This window comes from Dreissena polymorpha, chromosome 12, assembly GCF_020536995.1.
Source record: "Dreissena polymorpha isolate Duluth1 chromosome 12, UMN_Dpol_1.0, whole genome shotgun sequence".
Lineage (NCBI taxonomy): Eukaryota > Metazoa > Mollusca > Bivalvia > Myida > Dreissenidae > Dreissena > Dreissena polymorpha.
Window position 1 is genome coordinate 51,500,456 of NC_068366.1, and position 17,452 is coordinate 51,517,907.

The following is a 17,452-nucleotide window of genomic DNA, read 5'->3' on the forward strand; positions in this document are numbered from 1 at the left end:
GTCTGTAAATGGACTGTTCTAAGGGAAAATAGACTGTTCTGCCAGTGCTATCAGAACTGTATAAATAAATCTGTTTTGGCTGATGTACTGACTTCAGTAGCGGATCCGTGGTCTAGTGGTAACACACTGGCTTCACAACCCAGAGATCGCTGGTTCGATCCCCCGCTGCACCTAACCTACTTACTCGTCTTTCACATGAGACGTTAAACCGAGGTGCAGTGTACTAGGTGCTGTACACCGGGAATTTAAAGACCCAGGGTCACCTCTGGAACGGGGTGTCTCCTGTATCTTGCACTATCCCCTGTAACCAACTAACATGTCTTTCTGGGGGCGATGGCCATATGGGAGACAATCCCGGTGCACTCGATAAAAAAACAACAAAAAAAACAAACAAAAAAAACGATGTACTGACTTCTTGATGCTTTCTTGAAAAAGTAGCAACTCTTGAAAAAGGTTGAAATTTTGAAATAATTAAACTCTAAACTATTGTAACACCAGCGTCAAGACATTTTGGCATTATTTTCCAAATCATTCTTATTATTTCTATTTGGTATTTTCTAAATTAGAAAGACTCTATTTTATTAAAATTCTTCTAATTTTTTACATTTGAGTCACTGGAGTTTTCCACTCAGTAACTAATTTTTATATCAGTTTATTGACAGATTGTGAACTTCTAGACTAACAGTAACTAATATTTATATCAGTTTATTGACAGATTGTGAATTTCTTTTTACATTCATTAAGGTATTTGCAGTATTTTGTTCATTGTTTACAATACTTAGATTCTTTATACTTGGCTTGTACCTGTTCTTAATTCTCTGTCATTGTTCTCCATTTGCTAGTTCTTAGAATAAAAGTTAGTTATTTTCATTAAAGCTGCTTTGGTTTTCACTTATAGGTTAATTCTTTGAGTGTTCAAGTCAGGCGTATCTGACTGGACGCCTTTAGTGAATTAAATTACAACCAGTCAGTGGTGTCATCCTGACCGGAAATGAGCTTTCTTTAATTAGACTCGATAAATATTTCCGTATTACATAAGTGCTCACAAAGTTATATAACTCTTAACCGTCCCCTGATCGGTTCACTTGCGTAAGCGAACGAGACCGCAGCGCCATAGTAAGAATGATTACGTTTACAATATCTAGGTCAAATACAAATCTGGGTCACATTTGTAGAAAAAGTTACCAGGCCAAATCTGAGACACACCTTGTTACCACTCTAGATGCCTCATTTATGACGGAATCTTTTTAAAACTTTGTTAGAATGTTAATATTGATAATATAAATGGCACAATATTGATGAAACTTGGTTAGAATGTTTAGCTTTAAAAAATCTAGTCAAAGTTTTAGTTTGTTTAAAGTGTGTCTGGAAACAAGGTCACTGGTTCAAATCTAAAGAAAACACTCCAAAACCCACTTTAATGACTCAGTTTTATGATACTTGGTAAGAATGTTTGTCTTGACAATTTTTAGGCAAAATTTGATTCAGGGTCATGTGCATCCAAAAACTAGATCGCAAGTTTAACCTTCTGAGAGAAACCTTGTGATCACTCTGGAACCCACATTTATGACTCAATCTTGGTGAAACTTGGTGAGAATGTTGAGCTTACAATATCTACTCCAAGCGATAATCTTTGTCTGCTGTGTAAAAAAAATACCTTGTCAAATCTGAGACAACCCTTGTTACCACTAGAAGTACATGATGGAATATGTAGGAAACTTGGTCAGAATGTGTATATTTACAATACAAAGGCCAAGTTGCAATCTGGGTCAATTGTGCATCCAAACATTAGGTCACCAGATAAATTTTAAGGAAAAGGCATGTACCATCCTAGAAGCTACATTTATGACTTAATCTTGAAGACACTTGGCCAGAATGTTATGTTCACAAAATCCATTCCAAGTTAATGTCTGATTCAAATGGTTCTAAAAACTAGGGCACAACTTTAAATTTAGAAAAACCTTGTTTCCACTCTAAACTCAATTTCATGATTAATTTTTATGAACATGTTAATGTTTTTTATCTTGCCAATTTCTAGGCAAAATTTGAATCTGGGTCATGTTTACTAAAAAACTAGATCACCAGTTTTCACTTCTGAGAAAACCCGTTTCCATCCTAGAAGCCATGTTTATGACTCAAGATTGATGTTAGTTAGTCAGACTGATAAGGTTGAAAACATCTAGGCCAAGTACAAATCTGAGTCACTACTCACTAGTGTCCTAAAAGAAATTAAGTCACCAGGTCAAATCTAAGACAAACCGTGTTACCACTGTAGAGGCCTCATTTATGACTGAATCAGTATGAACCTTGGTCAGACTATTTATATTGACAATATGAAGACCATGTTTGCCTAAGTCTACTCTATCTTGTGAGTGAATCTTTATGAAACTAGGTCAGAATGTTGATTTTGACAAAATTTAGACCAATGTTGAAGCTTGCTCACAAGCCAAGAACTAAATCACCAGGTCAAACATGAGAAAAAAACTTCAAAAGCCACATGTATTATTAACTCTTGATGGATCTTTATGAATGAATGTTTATTTTGACACTAGGCTAAGTTGGAATATAGGTCATGTGTTTCCAAAACTTAGGTCACCAGTCAACAAAAGACAATAGTACCATTCTAAAAGCAACATGTATGTCTCAATCTTAATGATACTTATTCTGAATGTTAATCTTAAGAAGATTAAGCCCGATTTTCTAATCTCAATCAAGTGAGTTTAAAACTGGATCACGAGGTCAAGTCTTTGATAATTTGTGTACTTTGAACGCAGGTGAGTTCCTTGGGGCCACCATAGACTTTTGTTACATATTTTCAACATATCTGTACAAGGTGACTGACATAACCCTGATAGATTAGAGTGTATAGACAAAATATAATTATAACAACATATTTTAATTATATGTTCATTTGAGAACAACTATATATATCACAACAGCATTTAAAGAAATGTTCGTTGTAGTCTTCATATAAATGGTCTCATAAAATGATTTAAGATTTGGCCCTGAAAACTTCCATTAACATAAGTTGTAACTTTCTAAACCTCCAAAAGATTGATAGATCTTTTAATCTCCATTTTCATATTTGTATTTTTAAAGGAAATGATGTTTGCTATATCTACAAAACGTGTGACGTTCACTATAGCTAGTTTGCATGCAGGATAATTTTTCATGCATATTGGATGGTCAAACTACTCTTAAAATCATTTTGTTTTTGTATTTTCTGCTTAATCATGATTTGTAAAATCCCATCTTTTTAAACTTGTATAAATTAGGCAGAATCACGGGACTGTCATTTTGTATAATTGTATTCTCTGATTTTGTTATTCCACTGTATTCTTTTAATAATGTTACAGATTTTGTGCTGGAAAGAAATATGCCAGGATTTTCGTCTTGACATATGAACTATACAATTGTTGTCAAACGTTGCTTTGTAATCTCTGAGTGGATATTAACTGTGATGATAATTTATCACAGCATAATTTATTATAGGCATGTGAAGATTTTTATTACATATATATAATCTGCTGTTTTTGATTCCAGTGCAGAAGTGTCCAAAGCCCATGGATCTGGTACTTATTGTGGACAACTCTGATGGGATATTGCAGGCTGAATTCTTTAAGGTGCAGGCCTTCCTCTCAACCCTGGTCAACGGGTGAGTAGCCTTCTGTTAATTGTATATTTGAATGCCTCCTTGTGGTTGGCATTAAGAATTGCACATGTCAATAGGTTCATCTGTCCAAAACTATGTACATAGTTCCCAAAGCCTAGGTTCTCAACTAGGTTCTTAACTAGTGCATTGATATTGCTCAGACTTAAACAGTTAAATTACCTATATTATATAAATGATCGTTAACTTTTGCAGCAACACGTTTTGGCAGCATTATGGGCCTTTAACTCCTCTTAAACATCTGGAATTCTTTCCAAACATTCATAATTTATTACCTTAATGAGAAGTTGATTGTGAAGAAAGGAAAATGGCTTCAACAAGTTTTGGCAGAATGCCCCACTGTCTGTGTTTCCACTAGGGAATATATAGTCCAAAAATGTTTCAGCCTCTCTTTGACTTCTTGGTAGATTTCGCTCACACATTCACAGCTGAATGACCTTAAGGTGTTAATGATTGTTAAGAAAGGAATGTTGTCGCAACCAGTTTTGGCTGAATGATTGCTTTTTGTTTTTCACAATGGATACGTATGTGTCCAAACATGTGTCATAGGGGGATCAGTGTCTGTGGCACATTTATAGTTTAGTGAAAATATGACCAAGTTTATCTCATATCCATTTAATTATGTAAAAATTTCACGATCATCTGATTTCATGTGAACATGTCCATTAATCAGTCATGTGACTTGTAAGATTGCTGGTCAGAGGATAAGCCAATCATGTTAATTTCATCTTGTATCCACCGCCCATTGGCAAATAAGGTATTGTGACTTGTATGTACTAAGGAGTAAGGCGGTCAGTTAATTGTAATACCCTTTTAAATACTTGTTTAGTAATGTGAAATATGCATTTCTATGTAGTTAAGAAAAAATATTATCTGAATTTAACATGTACACATTAATTGTACAACTGTGTCATATTCCAGATTTGAAATTGATCAAGCCAAGACAAGGATAAGCCTGATAGAAATGGCTGAGCCATTCGACAGCCGTATTTTCAAGCTGTCCGAGTCTGTGAACAGCGTGGCAGTCCAGGGTCGCATCCTGAACATCCCTGAGGGAGCAAGCTCTAAGGCTTTGACCGGTCAGGCTGTGCAAGCAGCAACCACGCTGTTCAAGCTAGAGGGTCGCAATCCGAATGGGTTTCCTCCTATCATTGTGTCTCTGTTGAATGGGCCATCTGATAGCTCTTTCGATACAAAGTACTACAGTGCCAAAGCACAGCTTGGTGGTAGGCATTTGTAATTGACAACCAATACATCTTATAATTGCTTTACATTGTAGCTTCACAAAATAAATTACCAAAAAAATTAATTAAATATTATTAAATTTTAAATTATGTTAAATATAAGTATACTAAATATTATACGCATTGAAAAATTATAAACAGAAATTCAATGTTATTAGCGGGTCACGAAATTGGCAAATTCCTACTATATGCTTCGGAGTGGTGTAAATATTGAATCAATACTGATCTTTTTATTGATGGGGCTCAGCTATTAAATGATACATGTTTTAGAGCGATGCAAGATGATAATACTGAGTATCTTAAAAATAACGTCAAACTAGAATGCACCAAGTTAATTACTCATTGCTTATCTCGCTAATTAGACATGTCGTGGGTATGCAGGGAATGTAAATTGCTGGCTTACATCCTTTGGTCCGTCGCATATACCATGTTACTTTGCTACCTTCGAGCACGTGGTTTTGCACAAGATCCCGAAATTGTACACGTCAGCATTAGGTGTTCCAATCTATATGAATATACTGTTCTTCAGTAGAGAGCTCAGATTCATGCGCACAGCCGGACATTACGGTCACACAATTTGTTATTGTCATGGGGCCAAAAGTTACATGTAACTGATATTATATATAGAATATTTTACGAACATTGGAAAATGTTGTGTTGGAATTAAATAAATAGAAATAAATCGTTATGAAAATAGAAAAGGACTAGTTTATGTTTATTATTGCTGAAATGTAATTCTATTGTAATTACTTTATGGGGGAAATTCTACAACTGAAGTTTTTAACTTTGTGTTTTAAGGAGCACACATGCTTTCTGTTGGACTCGGGAGCGCTGTTTTACGAGATGAGCTGAACGCTCTAGCTTCTGATCCACTAAAAGACAAATATGAGTCTCCTCCGTTTTCTGTTGACGCGACTGATTCAGCAAAACGAGTTCAAGACTCCATTTGTCAAGGTACAAAGGCTTCAGAGCAGTTTAGCTGTTGAGATAGAGGAACTTTTGTTCGGTTTTAACACAGAAGATTGTGCTTTTTGAAATGAATTTATGTACGTCTGAGAAACAAAAGATGTATAGTTTTATTGATACATGTTATTCACTTGTTTTATAAGGAGTATGTTATTTGAGCCACTTCACGTGAAAATTGGCCTTATGCCACATGAGACCAGTGGGGCTCCAGACCAGCATGCTCACTTGCAAAGTCTGGTCAGGAACTTCCTGACTTTTTATGAGACTATTGTACCTTGTGTGACTATAGTGGACAGGGTAGCTCCTAGCCAGCCTGCGCTGTACCTTGTGTGACTATAGTGGACAGGGTAGCTCCTAGCCAGCCTGCGCTGTCACCTTACTATACTACGCATATGATATAAGACCCTTTTTAACAAGTTTTGGGGGTTAATGTTGTGTCATTTGTTAATATTTTTTAATTATGCATCACTTGCCTCTATGGGCTTTTGGTGTCATTTGTTAATATGATTAAATTATATGTAGCATGTCTCCCTTGTGGGTATAAACCAGTTATGACTTGTTCCTGTCTTGAAAAATGAAACTATGTTACAATTGAATTACAATCAGACTAAATAAAGAAACATGATCAGGCAAACATGTGCCAAATGTTACCAGTGTTTTTAATTCACAAGTTAACTTAATGAAAAAAAAGAGAAATGGATATCGTAGTGCTTGTTTTACAAGTAGTTTTGCACTTTGAAATTTCATATTGTATTTTGTATGATGTCCCTTTCAGCTGCCAGCAACTACAAGCCGATTACTCCAGACAACCCTTCAGGCAGCATTTTAGGTACGATAGCTGTGGGTGTTTTTGACTGTTGCAACTTCCATGTCTCAAGTGATGATACAATTATGCAGATCAGTTATGAATGATACCAAATAAAATAATTAATTTTTTAACATGTTCATTATAAACCTTGACCAATTGCTCTAAATGACTGGCAGCAATTTCTGTCTTGCTTGTGAGGTATAAGCCGTGTTTGTATTTGCAATAATCAACATCCAATGCCAACGTTAAACCAACATTTGTCAACGCAATTCCTTTACATATCGCTTATGTTTATGAAAACACAGATGCATACACGTGAATGTCATGATGTAAACCTGTCATGTTTTTGTTATAAGGGAAGAGTGAGATATAATTTCAACTCATCAACTAATACCTGCTAGTAAGTTGTCATGACTATATATTCAAATCAATACCGGGGATAATAACGGATTTATGACGTCATTATAAATAATGGATTCTTTAACAAAACTCCTATATGCAACGCTTCTTCACAATTCATATTAATAATCAAAGCTTTGACATTCAACACAACAATTTCCGTATCAAATTCAAGACGGTTCTTTGTGAACTTAAAAACATATGGAAATCACTGTATTGTTCATCTTCCTTATAGCTGGAAAAAAATTAACTGAAGGACATAATGTGACAAAACACTGGACAGAATACATTTTTTGTTTAGCACTATAAAATGATGCAGTGGTTAAACTGTTTGATGTGCCTAAATAACGTGTCTGGAAGTCAACAATATATATCTCCGGCACCTAAGCCAACAGGGGAAGCTGTCAGAGATGTAATCATTATGGCCACCTGCTGATATTCATGTCCCAAGAGAAATAATGGCCGTGTATTCAATAACAACGATAGAAAGAACTACAGGAAGGACAAAAACTACTTTTTTTACGGGAACATTGATGGATCAGCAACGCAGAATGAGCCTCAGTTCGAGGATCAGAGACATGGACCATGTGAGAATCAACCTGGACGAAAGCAACAAGCCTAGCCATCTACTTTACAGCAAATAACAATAGATGCAACTGAACAACACTTTGGATGTGCCAAGACTAGATAGCGTTCCAGTTCATTTTAATTGTCATTCATATTATCTGAAAATACCAAACATGTTTATTGTACCAGAGACATTCGTGAAAATCTCATTTTACAAATTATTGGCATATATTATAGCATGACACAAATTTGTACAAAAGATATTTTCATAAACTTTGGAGTATTTAATTTTGATACAGTTCAATGTCTTTATCTTTAAATATTATTTGAAGGATATAAGGTTAGTCAAGTAATGAAACAATAACGCCTATAGGTTATGAATGGTATGGCCAGTGGGCTACCTGAAAAATAAGAAATTTTTCAGACACTGGGTAATGAATAGAATGATTTATTGTTGGACATTTTCACTGTGCTGTTAAAACCACACATCTTGAAATGAAATACTTGGCATAGTAAAGTTGGGTATAAATAAGAAACATATTTTATCTATGCCAATTAGAATATATCTAGTGGTTACAAGGTAGAAATCCGTCTCTTTTGTGCTTTAAAAGTTTAAAATAATCGCGTTTGTCAAAATGGTCGTATAAGTATAGAAATCCTACTTTCGGTTTTAAAATTAGAAAAAATAAATAAATTACTTGTTAACGGGGCTATAGATTTAATGGCAATTTTGCACACAATCAAATTGCATCTATATGTATTGATTAACATGTACTTCATTTCAAGATGTGTGGCTTTAACGACTGGCAGTAATTATTAGATTGCATGTGTCTTAAAAGCCCTGTCCATATATGCAATAATGGACATGATATGTCAACGCTAATCCAACCTGTGATCCTACCTAGAGATGCTATTCCTTAACATATCGCTTATGTGTTTATGATAAAAGTACGTGACTAGCCCTGATAAATCGAGTTTGTTTAATATTTTATGACAGATTGCAATTTCCAATTTCCAGATACTCATAAAAGCCTGTGTAATAAAATGTATTAATAGGTTCGTCTCATTTAACGTTGACAAGCGTTTACTTGTGCACAGGAGAGAATAGTATTGGTATTTTTGCAGAGCTACAGGACCACATATGGGGTAGGGGTCTTGTTTGAATGCATTATTGTCGGACTAAAATACATGATATCGTAATTTTAATATCTTATGGATTTGAAAACATTGTATCAATTACCAAAATCAATTTTGACGAACTGTTCTTTGATTTGTGTGTGTCTTTAAAGCACCGAATTATGCATCACATGTACATATAGAATAAATATTGTTAATTGATTTAAAAACTTGACTATATTTCTCCTAGGTGTTAAAGTTTAAATAAACTGTAAGAAAATCAACCAAAACAAAAAGCCAATTATTGACTTTGCAGTTGCTTATGTAAGCTAGAAATATGTAGAAATCAAAAAGTTGTTTTATTTACCCAGTATACAGAATATAATTGTTGTTTAAGAAATAGTACAGCCTCTGTCACAGTAGGGAGGCATTTTAAATTCTATATACCTGTATTAAAATATTGTTAGCTTTCAAAGCTGCCCACTCAAATAATCTTCACTGACCTTTCCTTAAAATCTCTTTTTCCCCATTACTTATCAATATACAAGTTATAAAATAAGCATAATGTTAGGGTTGAGCCGTCAGTTTATTTCATGGTCTCCATAATGCAGCCACATACACGAGCTTATCCCATTTCAGGTGAGTGCCAGGCTAACATGGACATGGTCATCGTCCTCGACGCATCCATTAGTATCCAGTCAGACACCTTCATGGCACTAAAAATTTTCCTAAATGACTTTGTGTCCAGGTAATTAATGTCTTATCTGGGAATGAAATGTTGTTCACTGTCATGTAAATGAGTATTAATCAAATTTAATAGAAATTCTCATTTGTGAAATATGTGTATATGTGTTTGTATTTGAGGCTAAGATTGATAAATGTAGACTTGTAATAGTTGCTGAGCCAATCTGATTGTCTTTAATCTGATGTTTCTATTAAAATAAACTCACGTAAAGTAATTAAATGCTTCTAATGAGGAAGCGCAATTAAAATAACATCACTGTTTTAAATACTGTTTGAAGATTGGATGTTGGTCCAGACAAGATTCGTATAGGAGTCGTGGCTTTCTCCGATGTGGTACACACCAGTAATGTGTTCAATCTCAAAGACTGCGTGTCGATGTTCGATCTCTTGTCCCTTGGAATATTTAATCAGATACAAAAAAGCAACCCGGGTACCAACACAGCAGACGCTCTTAGAACCACGATTGATATGTTCAAGACTCAAGGTCAGTATTGTGCCTTCAGCTTGGCCATAATAAATAGTGTTTTTCATTTCTAATATGTCTGTTTACTCAAGAAATTTGTGTTATTATTAGAACAGAGAAGCAAACGGCCGTGTGGCTGGTGGGCGGGTAGGCAGGCAACTGGCGTTCTGCAGTAAATATTTTCCCACAGCATATATTTGTCCAGCATGGATGGATTTTCAATCTTACTTGATAAAGATTACAAGAGGGATAGTCACGTGCAATAGCCAGGTCTCCAGGTCAACGGCAAAGGTCATAATTGAAAATCAACGGTCAAATCTTGGACATTTTTGCTTTACACTTTGTCAGAGGTATTACTAAAATTGTCTAGCATGGATTAATCCTGTTGAAACATGCCCAAATGATCATGAGATGGAGCGTAGCACGCAAAATTGAGTCCCAACTCGAGGTCAAAGGTCAAATTTAGGAATTGTTGACTTGATTTTTTTCCAGAGGAGCACTTTGTCTTGCATTTTTCTAGATATGTGAGAAGCATAATGAGACAGAATGCCATGCACAAAAATCAGGTCCCAAGGTCCAAGGTCAATTTTAAAAATCCAAGGTTAATGGTAAAACAAGGTATTTTAATCAGCGCGTCAATGCATTTTTTAACCACGTTTTCCGAAGGAAAAAACTGGTTATTAGATTGGCGAATGTCGGCGGGCGGGCGGGCAGGCGGGCGGAACAAGCTTGTCCTGGCCATAACTTTGTCGTTCATTGTGAGATTTTAAAATCATTTGACACATTTGTTCACCATCATTAGACGGTGTGTCGCGCGAAAGAATTATGTCGATATCTCCAAGGTTAAGGTCACAATTTGAGTTCAAAGGTCAAAAATGGCTATAAATGAGCTTGTCCGGGCCATTACTTTGTCGTTCATTGTCAGATTTTAAAATCATTTGGCACATTTGTTCACCATCATTAGATGGTGTGTCGCGCGAAAGAATTACGTCGATATCTCCAAGGTCTTGGTCCCACATTGAGTTCAAAGGTCAAAAATGGCCATAAATGAGCTTGTTTGGGCCATATCTATGTCATTCATTGTGAGATTTTATAATCATTTGGCACATTCCTTCACCATCATGGGACAGTGTGTGGCACGAAAGAATACCGTCAATGATTTCAAAGTCAAGGTCACCACGACTAAAAAAATATTTTTTGTTTTGATACAAATGGGGTTAATTATAAACAATTATCAGATAAAGCGAGACAACTAAAACTGAACTGATTAACTCAGTTCAGTTTTAGTTGTTTCCCTTTATCTGACTTTTTTTCACATTGAAAACCTGGTTTTGTGACAATTTTGTCCCTTGTTTATGATTATGCTAAGCAGTTTTTGGTTCAACATTGATGGATTTTCAATAAAGTTGGCAGCAGTGATCAGCACAATGAGACACATTGTCACACCCAAGAACAAGTTCCCTTTGTCCAAGGTCAAGTTCAAAATTAAAGGTCTAAGTTCCAATTAAAGTATATTTATTTATTTACTTATTTACATGAAAAAGTGATCTGCATGATGGTTCATTGTGTTGCAAACAAAAATAAGGCTCCTAGGTCCAAGGTCATTGTCAAGTTTGAGAACTTACTTCCTTGCTTCCTTACTTCCTTCCATCACACTTTTGTTACAGTTTCTCACAGCGCCTTCAATATTTTACCAATCTATTACATATCTGGCATGTAGGTACCATGGACCTCTACCTTTTGATGAGGTTTGTGGTCACTGGTGTCAAGGCCAAGGTCACTGAGGCTTATAATAGATTTTCCATCACAATTTTGTTGCAATTTCTCATAGCACCTTCACTATTATTCCTATCTCTTACATATTTGGCATTTAGAAACTTTTCATAGACTTATACCTTGTCATGAGGTTTGAGGTCACTGGGGTCAAGGTCAAGGTCACCGAGGCTTATAATAGATTTTTCTGTCACAATTTTTTTACAGTTTCTCATAGCGCCTTCAATATTTTACTGTTCTCTTACATATTTGGCATGTAGGTACCTTGAACCTCTACCTTTTGATGAGGTTTGAGGTCACTTGGGTCAAGGTCACGGTCACCAAGGCTAAAATATATTTTTCTGTCACAACTTTGTTACAGTTTCTCATAGCGCCTTCAATATTTTACAGATCTCTTACATATTTGGCATAAAGGTACCTTGCATGGACCTCTACCTTTTTATGAAGTTTGAGGTCACTAGGGTCAAGGTCAAGGTCACCGAGGCTAATAATACATTTTTTAGGTTGTTTTTAACACATAGATTGACAATCCGCATCATCTGGGAGCATCCATCAGTTTCACTGATATTCTTGTTTTTTTGCGGCCACATTTTCAAATAACTTGGGGGGAAAGTGACGAGACTGATATGACATTGAGTGACATGCAAAATGAAGGTCACTAGGACTCAAATCAAATAACATATCAAAGGTCAGAACATAGTCTTGAATAAATTAAGTTTTTTTAAATAGCCTTGCAGTAGTCGCAAGCATAATGATTGGGGAATGCTATAACCAAGTCCTTAAGTCAAAGGCCAAGGCTGCAATTTAAGGTCAACGGTAAAATAAGAGCCATCAATTGATATTTTTCCAATCTTAACCTATTTTCCTTTGTGACAATTTTGCTTTTGTAATAATTGTCTTGATAAAAAAAATAAAGTGCCCTGATAATAAGCACTTCTTTTTAGTTCTGCTTATCCTATAGAAAAATAGAAACACATCATCATATTTAAGGATTTGAACACATAATTCTATATTAATTCTTTTCCAAACCAAGACCAACATCATTGTTATTCAAGATGATCATTTTTCAAACAACATTCACAATATAATAATTTGTTGAAACTCCAATCAAACTGTTCAATGTTCTTCAGGCCGACAGAACTCTCCCTATGTGGCCATAGTGATGACAGATGGGAGGTCAGACAACGCTGTTGAAACTGCCAATCAGGCAAATGCAGCCAAGGATTTGGGTAAGAAGGATACACAATTTGTTACTAATTGTATGTGTTGACTTTGTTCATTTAATGACATCTGTTATGACATCTGGTATCTGTTGTCGAAAGATGCATTATAAGTGTTTAGTGGCTTCTATATAATCTTTATAAACATACAGATATCTTTGGGCTTGATTAGGCCATTAAACACAAACACTGTTAACATATTTTTTTATAAAAACAAGAAGATTTTGCTTGTATTAGTGACGCAGAGAAAAACTTCCACATTGGTTTGTAAAACTGTGTGGCTTATATATGAGACATTATGTAAGAATGCTCATGTTTGGTGCACCCAGTGAATCCATTTTTTTTTTAAATAAAACAGTCCAACCCTTGTCTAACACTCCTAAATTCTTAAGTCTTAATCATTTAACTGTGCTGAGTATTAACTGAGCTGCAATTATTACATTCAAAGGCTTATATGAAAACATACATCTTTGAAAACTTATTTTGTTTGGCAAATCTTTAACCACACCACAAAATGCTTTTGTAACTACAGGTATCCATGTTGTGACCATTGGTTATGGCAACAGTTTGTTCACTGAAGAGCTCTATGTGATGGCCACAGATGCAAACTCGGTGAAGATTATCAACAACTTTGCCGACCTCACAGTGAAGGAGCTTCTAGATCTCTCATGTGCATGTATGACATACACAATCCAGTATAAAAACTGTTTACAACTTTTCAAGAATAGTGTCTAAAAGACGTTTAAAAAACATGGATAAAACACAAAATATTGATATCATTTAGTATATAAGGTCTTAATTACTCTTTAATATAAATGCTGCATTGTCCCATATTAGCCTGTGGAGTTTTAACAGACTTATTAGGGATGGCACTTTCCGCTTAATCCGTTGTTTTGGTTTGAAAAATGCCATAAAAGCGGACAGCATCATCCCTTCTTAACCCATTGGGACAGCACATGCCATTTTAGAAGGGCACTTTTTTCACATGCATTAAGCCCAGTTGTCCCAGATGGCAGCTTACTGTGAAACCATTATTATTCGTCCGACATTAATTTTCGCCTTTTTCGTCCTTCGACCGATGGACGAATTCAAGATCCTAACGAACAATCATGTCCCATATTTGAAACAAATAAGACTGAATTACCGTAGGCATGAGGCATTTAAATCCAGCGTAATCCACGCATATACACAGGGCTCGAAATTAACACTCGCACACTCGCAAAATGCGAGAAATAAAGATTGCAAGGTAAGTTATAAGCCACTAGTATTTTTTGCAAATAAAGAAATAGTGAAAAAAAACGAGTTATATTGCTTAATGCGTTCGACGGCGTGAACGCTAAAGCGTAGGTCAATTTTTTGAACGTCCGAATACCCATATGCGGAAGCGCGTACCTTGTTTGTTGACTGGTTTACTTATAATACAGATACACAGATGGTATTGATACAAAGAACATGAAACAGTCGACTATTCACACTCAAGTTAAATCCGGTTTTGACACAAAGGGGTGTTCATTATACAGTGTACTGACAACTGACATTTCCTGTAAAACGCGAATGCAATAAGGCTGTATCGAATGCGTCGACTTCGTTTAGGTATAATAGTGTTGATTAGCGCTAATTGTTAACAACGTTATTACCCATTGTGTGTATTGTGTTTTTCAGGGGTGTTGCAGATTATACAGCCTACACGCGGCGAATCCGGATTAAAGACAATACTATAAAACGCAATTAAAATTTGACGATGTGTGATCACCACCTGACTGAAATATATTCTGCGCTTTGTTACAAATTAATAAAGAACATTTTGATTTGTGTTTGGTTGTTTGGTTTTAACTGCAGACAAATTACTGTACTTAAAATGATCAAATATTTACGATGCAAAACGCTTGAAACTTTGATGAAATATGACCAAAACAATTTGCTTACGCTAATTATAACCCATAATGTTCGCACCTTCTCTAATTGGCGCCGATAAAGGTTCTTCTTCTTCATTATTTTTTATCGAGTGCACCGGGATTGTTTAAAGGGTAAGATTGTTATCAGTTTGACCGTGATAGTAATGGAAAAAGACTAATTGGCAATTGGCTTCGTTGTTTAAAACCCTCGTTAACGATTATTCAGTCCCACTTATCCGCTAATCATAACAAAGAACGTGTCAATGACATAAAATAATAAGGGACAGTTACTATCACCTAAAATAACAGACTTGTTAATTGGCATATGCCAAACAAGGCCCACCTCCTGCAAGTGACTACCAAGTGTCACCTCTCTTTCCCCAACACGATTTTTTCGCAACCGCGTTTTACATGTATTACAAACAAATCGGACGTTGTTATTTTTTTCAAAACCAGAAATGGGCGAATTTAAGAGCGGACGAAATAGTCATTTTTATGAAAAGGGCGAAATTTTGTGCCGACGAAAATAAATGGTTTCACAGTATATTGTTTCTGTATGTGATAGCTGGAAGACTCTGGAATGATAATTATAAGCTTTGACAATTGAGTTCAGTCTGTTAACGATGTATTTGAATAAGTTTATAGTTTCAAAACATCTTAGACATTTCATTAAATATATAAGGTAACTTTGTTCATAGCAGGTTTAACTACATAAACAGTGCTGTTTGTTTGTTCCAGTCAATTTTAAATGCTCTCTGACTATGGACGTGATTGCCCTGTGGGATACACAAGACTTTGAAACAATCAAACGTGCCCAGAAATTCATTGAGAACCTTGGCAAAAGGTACAAGTCAAATATATTGGACGATTTACACTTGTCTGTACATATGTATATATAAACTGTGCCAATGACCTTTGTGGTTCACTTAAGCACAGCTGCCATGTTAGAAAAAAGTCACAGTTTTTTAATAAAAATACATGATTGCTGGAGGGTGGGACAATTTTTGTATAATGCTGTATGAAAAAATGTGTGATCACTCGTAAAGACAAATTATATGCCCAATTATCATTAAACTTGACCAGAGCATTTGTTTTATTATATATCAGACAACAATAAAAACAACAAACTAAATAATGTATCGTTTGATTTCGATTTATCATGTTCATAACCATGTGTTGTACTCTCACTAGCTTTAGTGGATCAGTGCTTAGCAACGTATTTGTACATCATGTGCAACATGTTGGACTGGCTATTAAGGAGGCGTATGAGACACTGGCTGCCCGACCCCCATCAGCTGCAGTGACACAGGCCATTCTGATCATCACAGACAAAGACCTGACCAGTACTGTCAAAGGTGGATATCTCTATGGGCTCCAAATGATAATATGTATTGTAATGTTGTCAATGTAATTTCAAGAACTGATTCTGTGTGTTATTTATTAACTTGAGATATTTCTTAAGACAATCCAAATATTAGCAATGGTCAAAACATATTAAATTAACTAAACCCAACCTTGGGTAGTAATATAAAAAATGTGATCTCTCATGGTTACGCTATAAAAAATAGTCCTTAACAGTTATGAGAAAAAAGCAGATTACCAAGAAAAATAAAGCTATATGCCTCGATTCGAATTTCAGCAGACAAGTGTGTGAAATTTTGGGATATGTTTTACGTTGAGTTAATAATCATTAAAAACACTGTTTTGAATTAATAACTAATGGCTACTATTCTTATACAGTACATTGATTTGAAATGCATTCAATGCATTCAATAGTTTGATATTTCTCTTTTTGGAATGGCAATCTATGAACCACTTTTTTTCTTGATTTCCAATTAAAACATGCAAATGATTGAAAAATGTGTTTAATCCTTAGAAAGGAGGTCACATTACGAAAATAAATCATGCAATAGTACACACTCTGGTTGCTTTGTTTTGTATACTGAATTGCTGTATCTATATATTATACTGAATAGTATGTCTGTAGATTCTATGAAAACCTGGACGGACACTGCCAAGAACGCTGGAATGATTGTGGCAGTTGTTGATTCACGGAAGCCTACACCCAACGGAATAGATGAACTAGCATCCAATACAAAACAGAGCTTCCAGACAAACATGTTTGACATGCTTCCATACAGTCTTGTTATACAGAGGAGTCTGTGTACAGGTGAGGTTTGACATGCTTCCATACAGTCTTGTTATACAGAGGAGTCTGTGTACAGGTGAGACATGCTTCCATACAGTCTTGTTATACAGAGGAGTCTGTGTACAGGTGAGGATTGACATGCTTCCATACAGTCTTGTTATACAGAGGAGTCTGTGTACAGGTGAGACATGCTTCCATACAGTCTTGTTATACAGAGGAGTCTGTGTACAGGTGAGGAAGCTTCTGCTGATGTTTAACTTTTTCAGTGCTGGAACCGAATTTTGAAGGCCTTTGCAAACATTTTGGATCCAAATGAGATGCCACAGAACGTGGCGTCTCATCAGGATCCAAACTGTTTGCTATTCTGATAGTATTCTTTGAAAAAAAATAGAAGAAAATGCTAATTTTAGACATTCAGCCGAGACATTTAGCAGACCA

General features: G+C 35.5%; 1 protein-coding gene across 1 annotated transcript in view; it reads left to right on the plus strand.

Annotated features, from left to right (window-relative positions):
• LOC127852602 (uncharacterized) overlaps positions 1-17,452 on the plus strand; it is a 96,347-nt gene that overhangs the window by 60,393 nt on the left and 18,502 nt on the right. Inside the window, exons 21-31 of the mRNA XM_052386552.1 lie at positions 3,544-3,655; positions 4,592-4,896; positions 5,713-5,868; positions 6,656-6,709; positions 9,410-9,518; positions 9,793-9,998; positions 12,881-12,979; positions 13,503-13,646; positions 15,604-15,709; positions 16,057-16,220; positions 16,853-17,035. Of these exons, the coding sequence (XP_052242512.1) occupies positions 3,544-3,655; positions 4,592-4,896; positions 5,713-5,868; positions 6,656-6,709; positions 9,410-9,518; positions 9,793-9,998; positions 12,881-12,979; positions 13,503-13,646; positions 15,604-15,709; positions 16,057-16,220; positions 16,853-17,035 (1,638 nt within the window). The remainder of the gene's footprint in view (positions 1-3,543; positions 3,656-4,591; positions 4,897-5,712; positions 5,869-6,655; positions 6,710-9,409; positions 9,519-9,792; positions 9,999-12,880; positions 12,980-13,502; positions 13,647-15,603; positions 15,710-16,056; positions 16,221-16,852; positions 17,036-17,452) is intronic.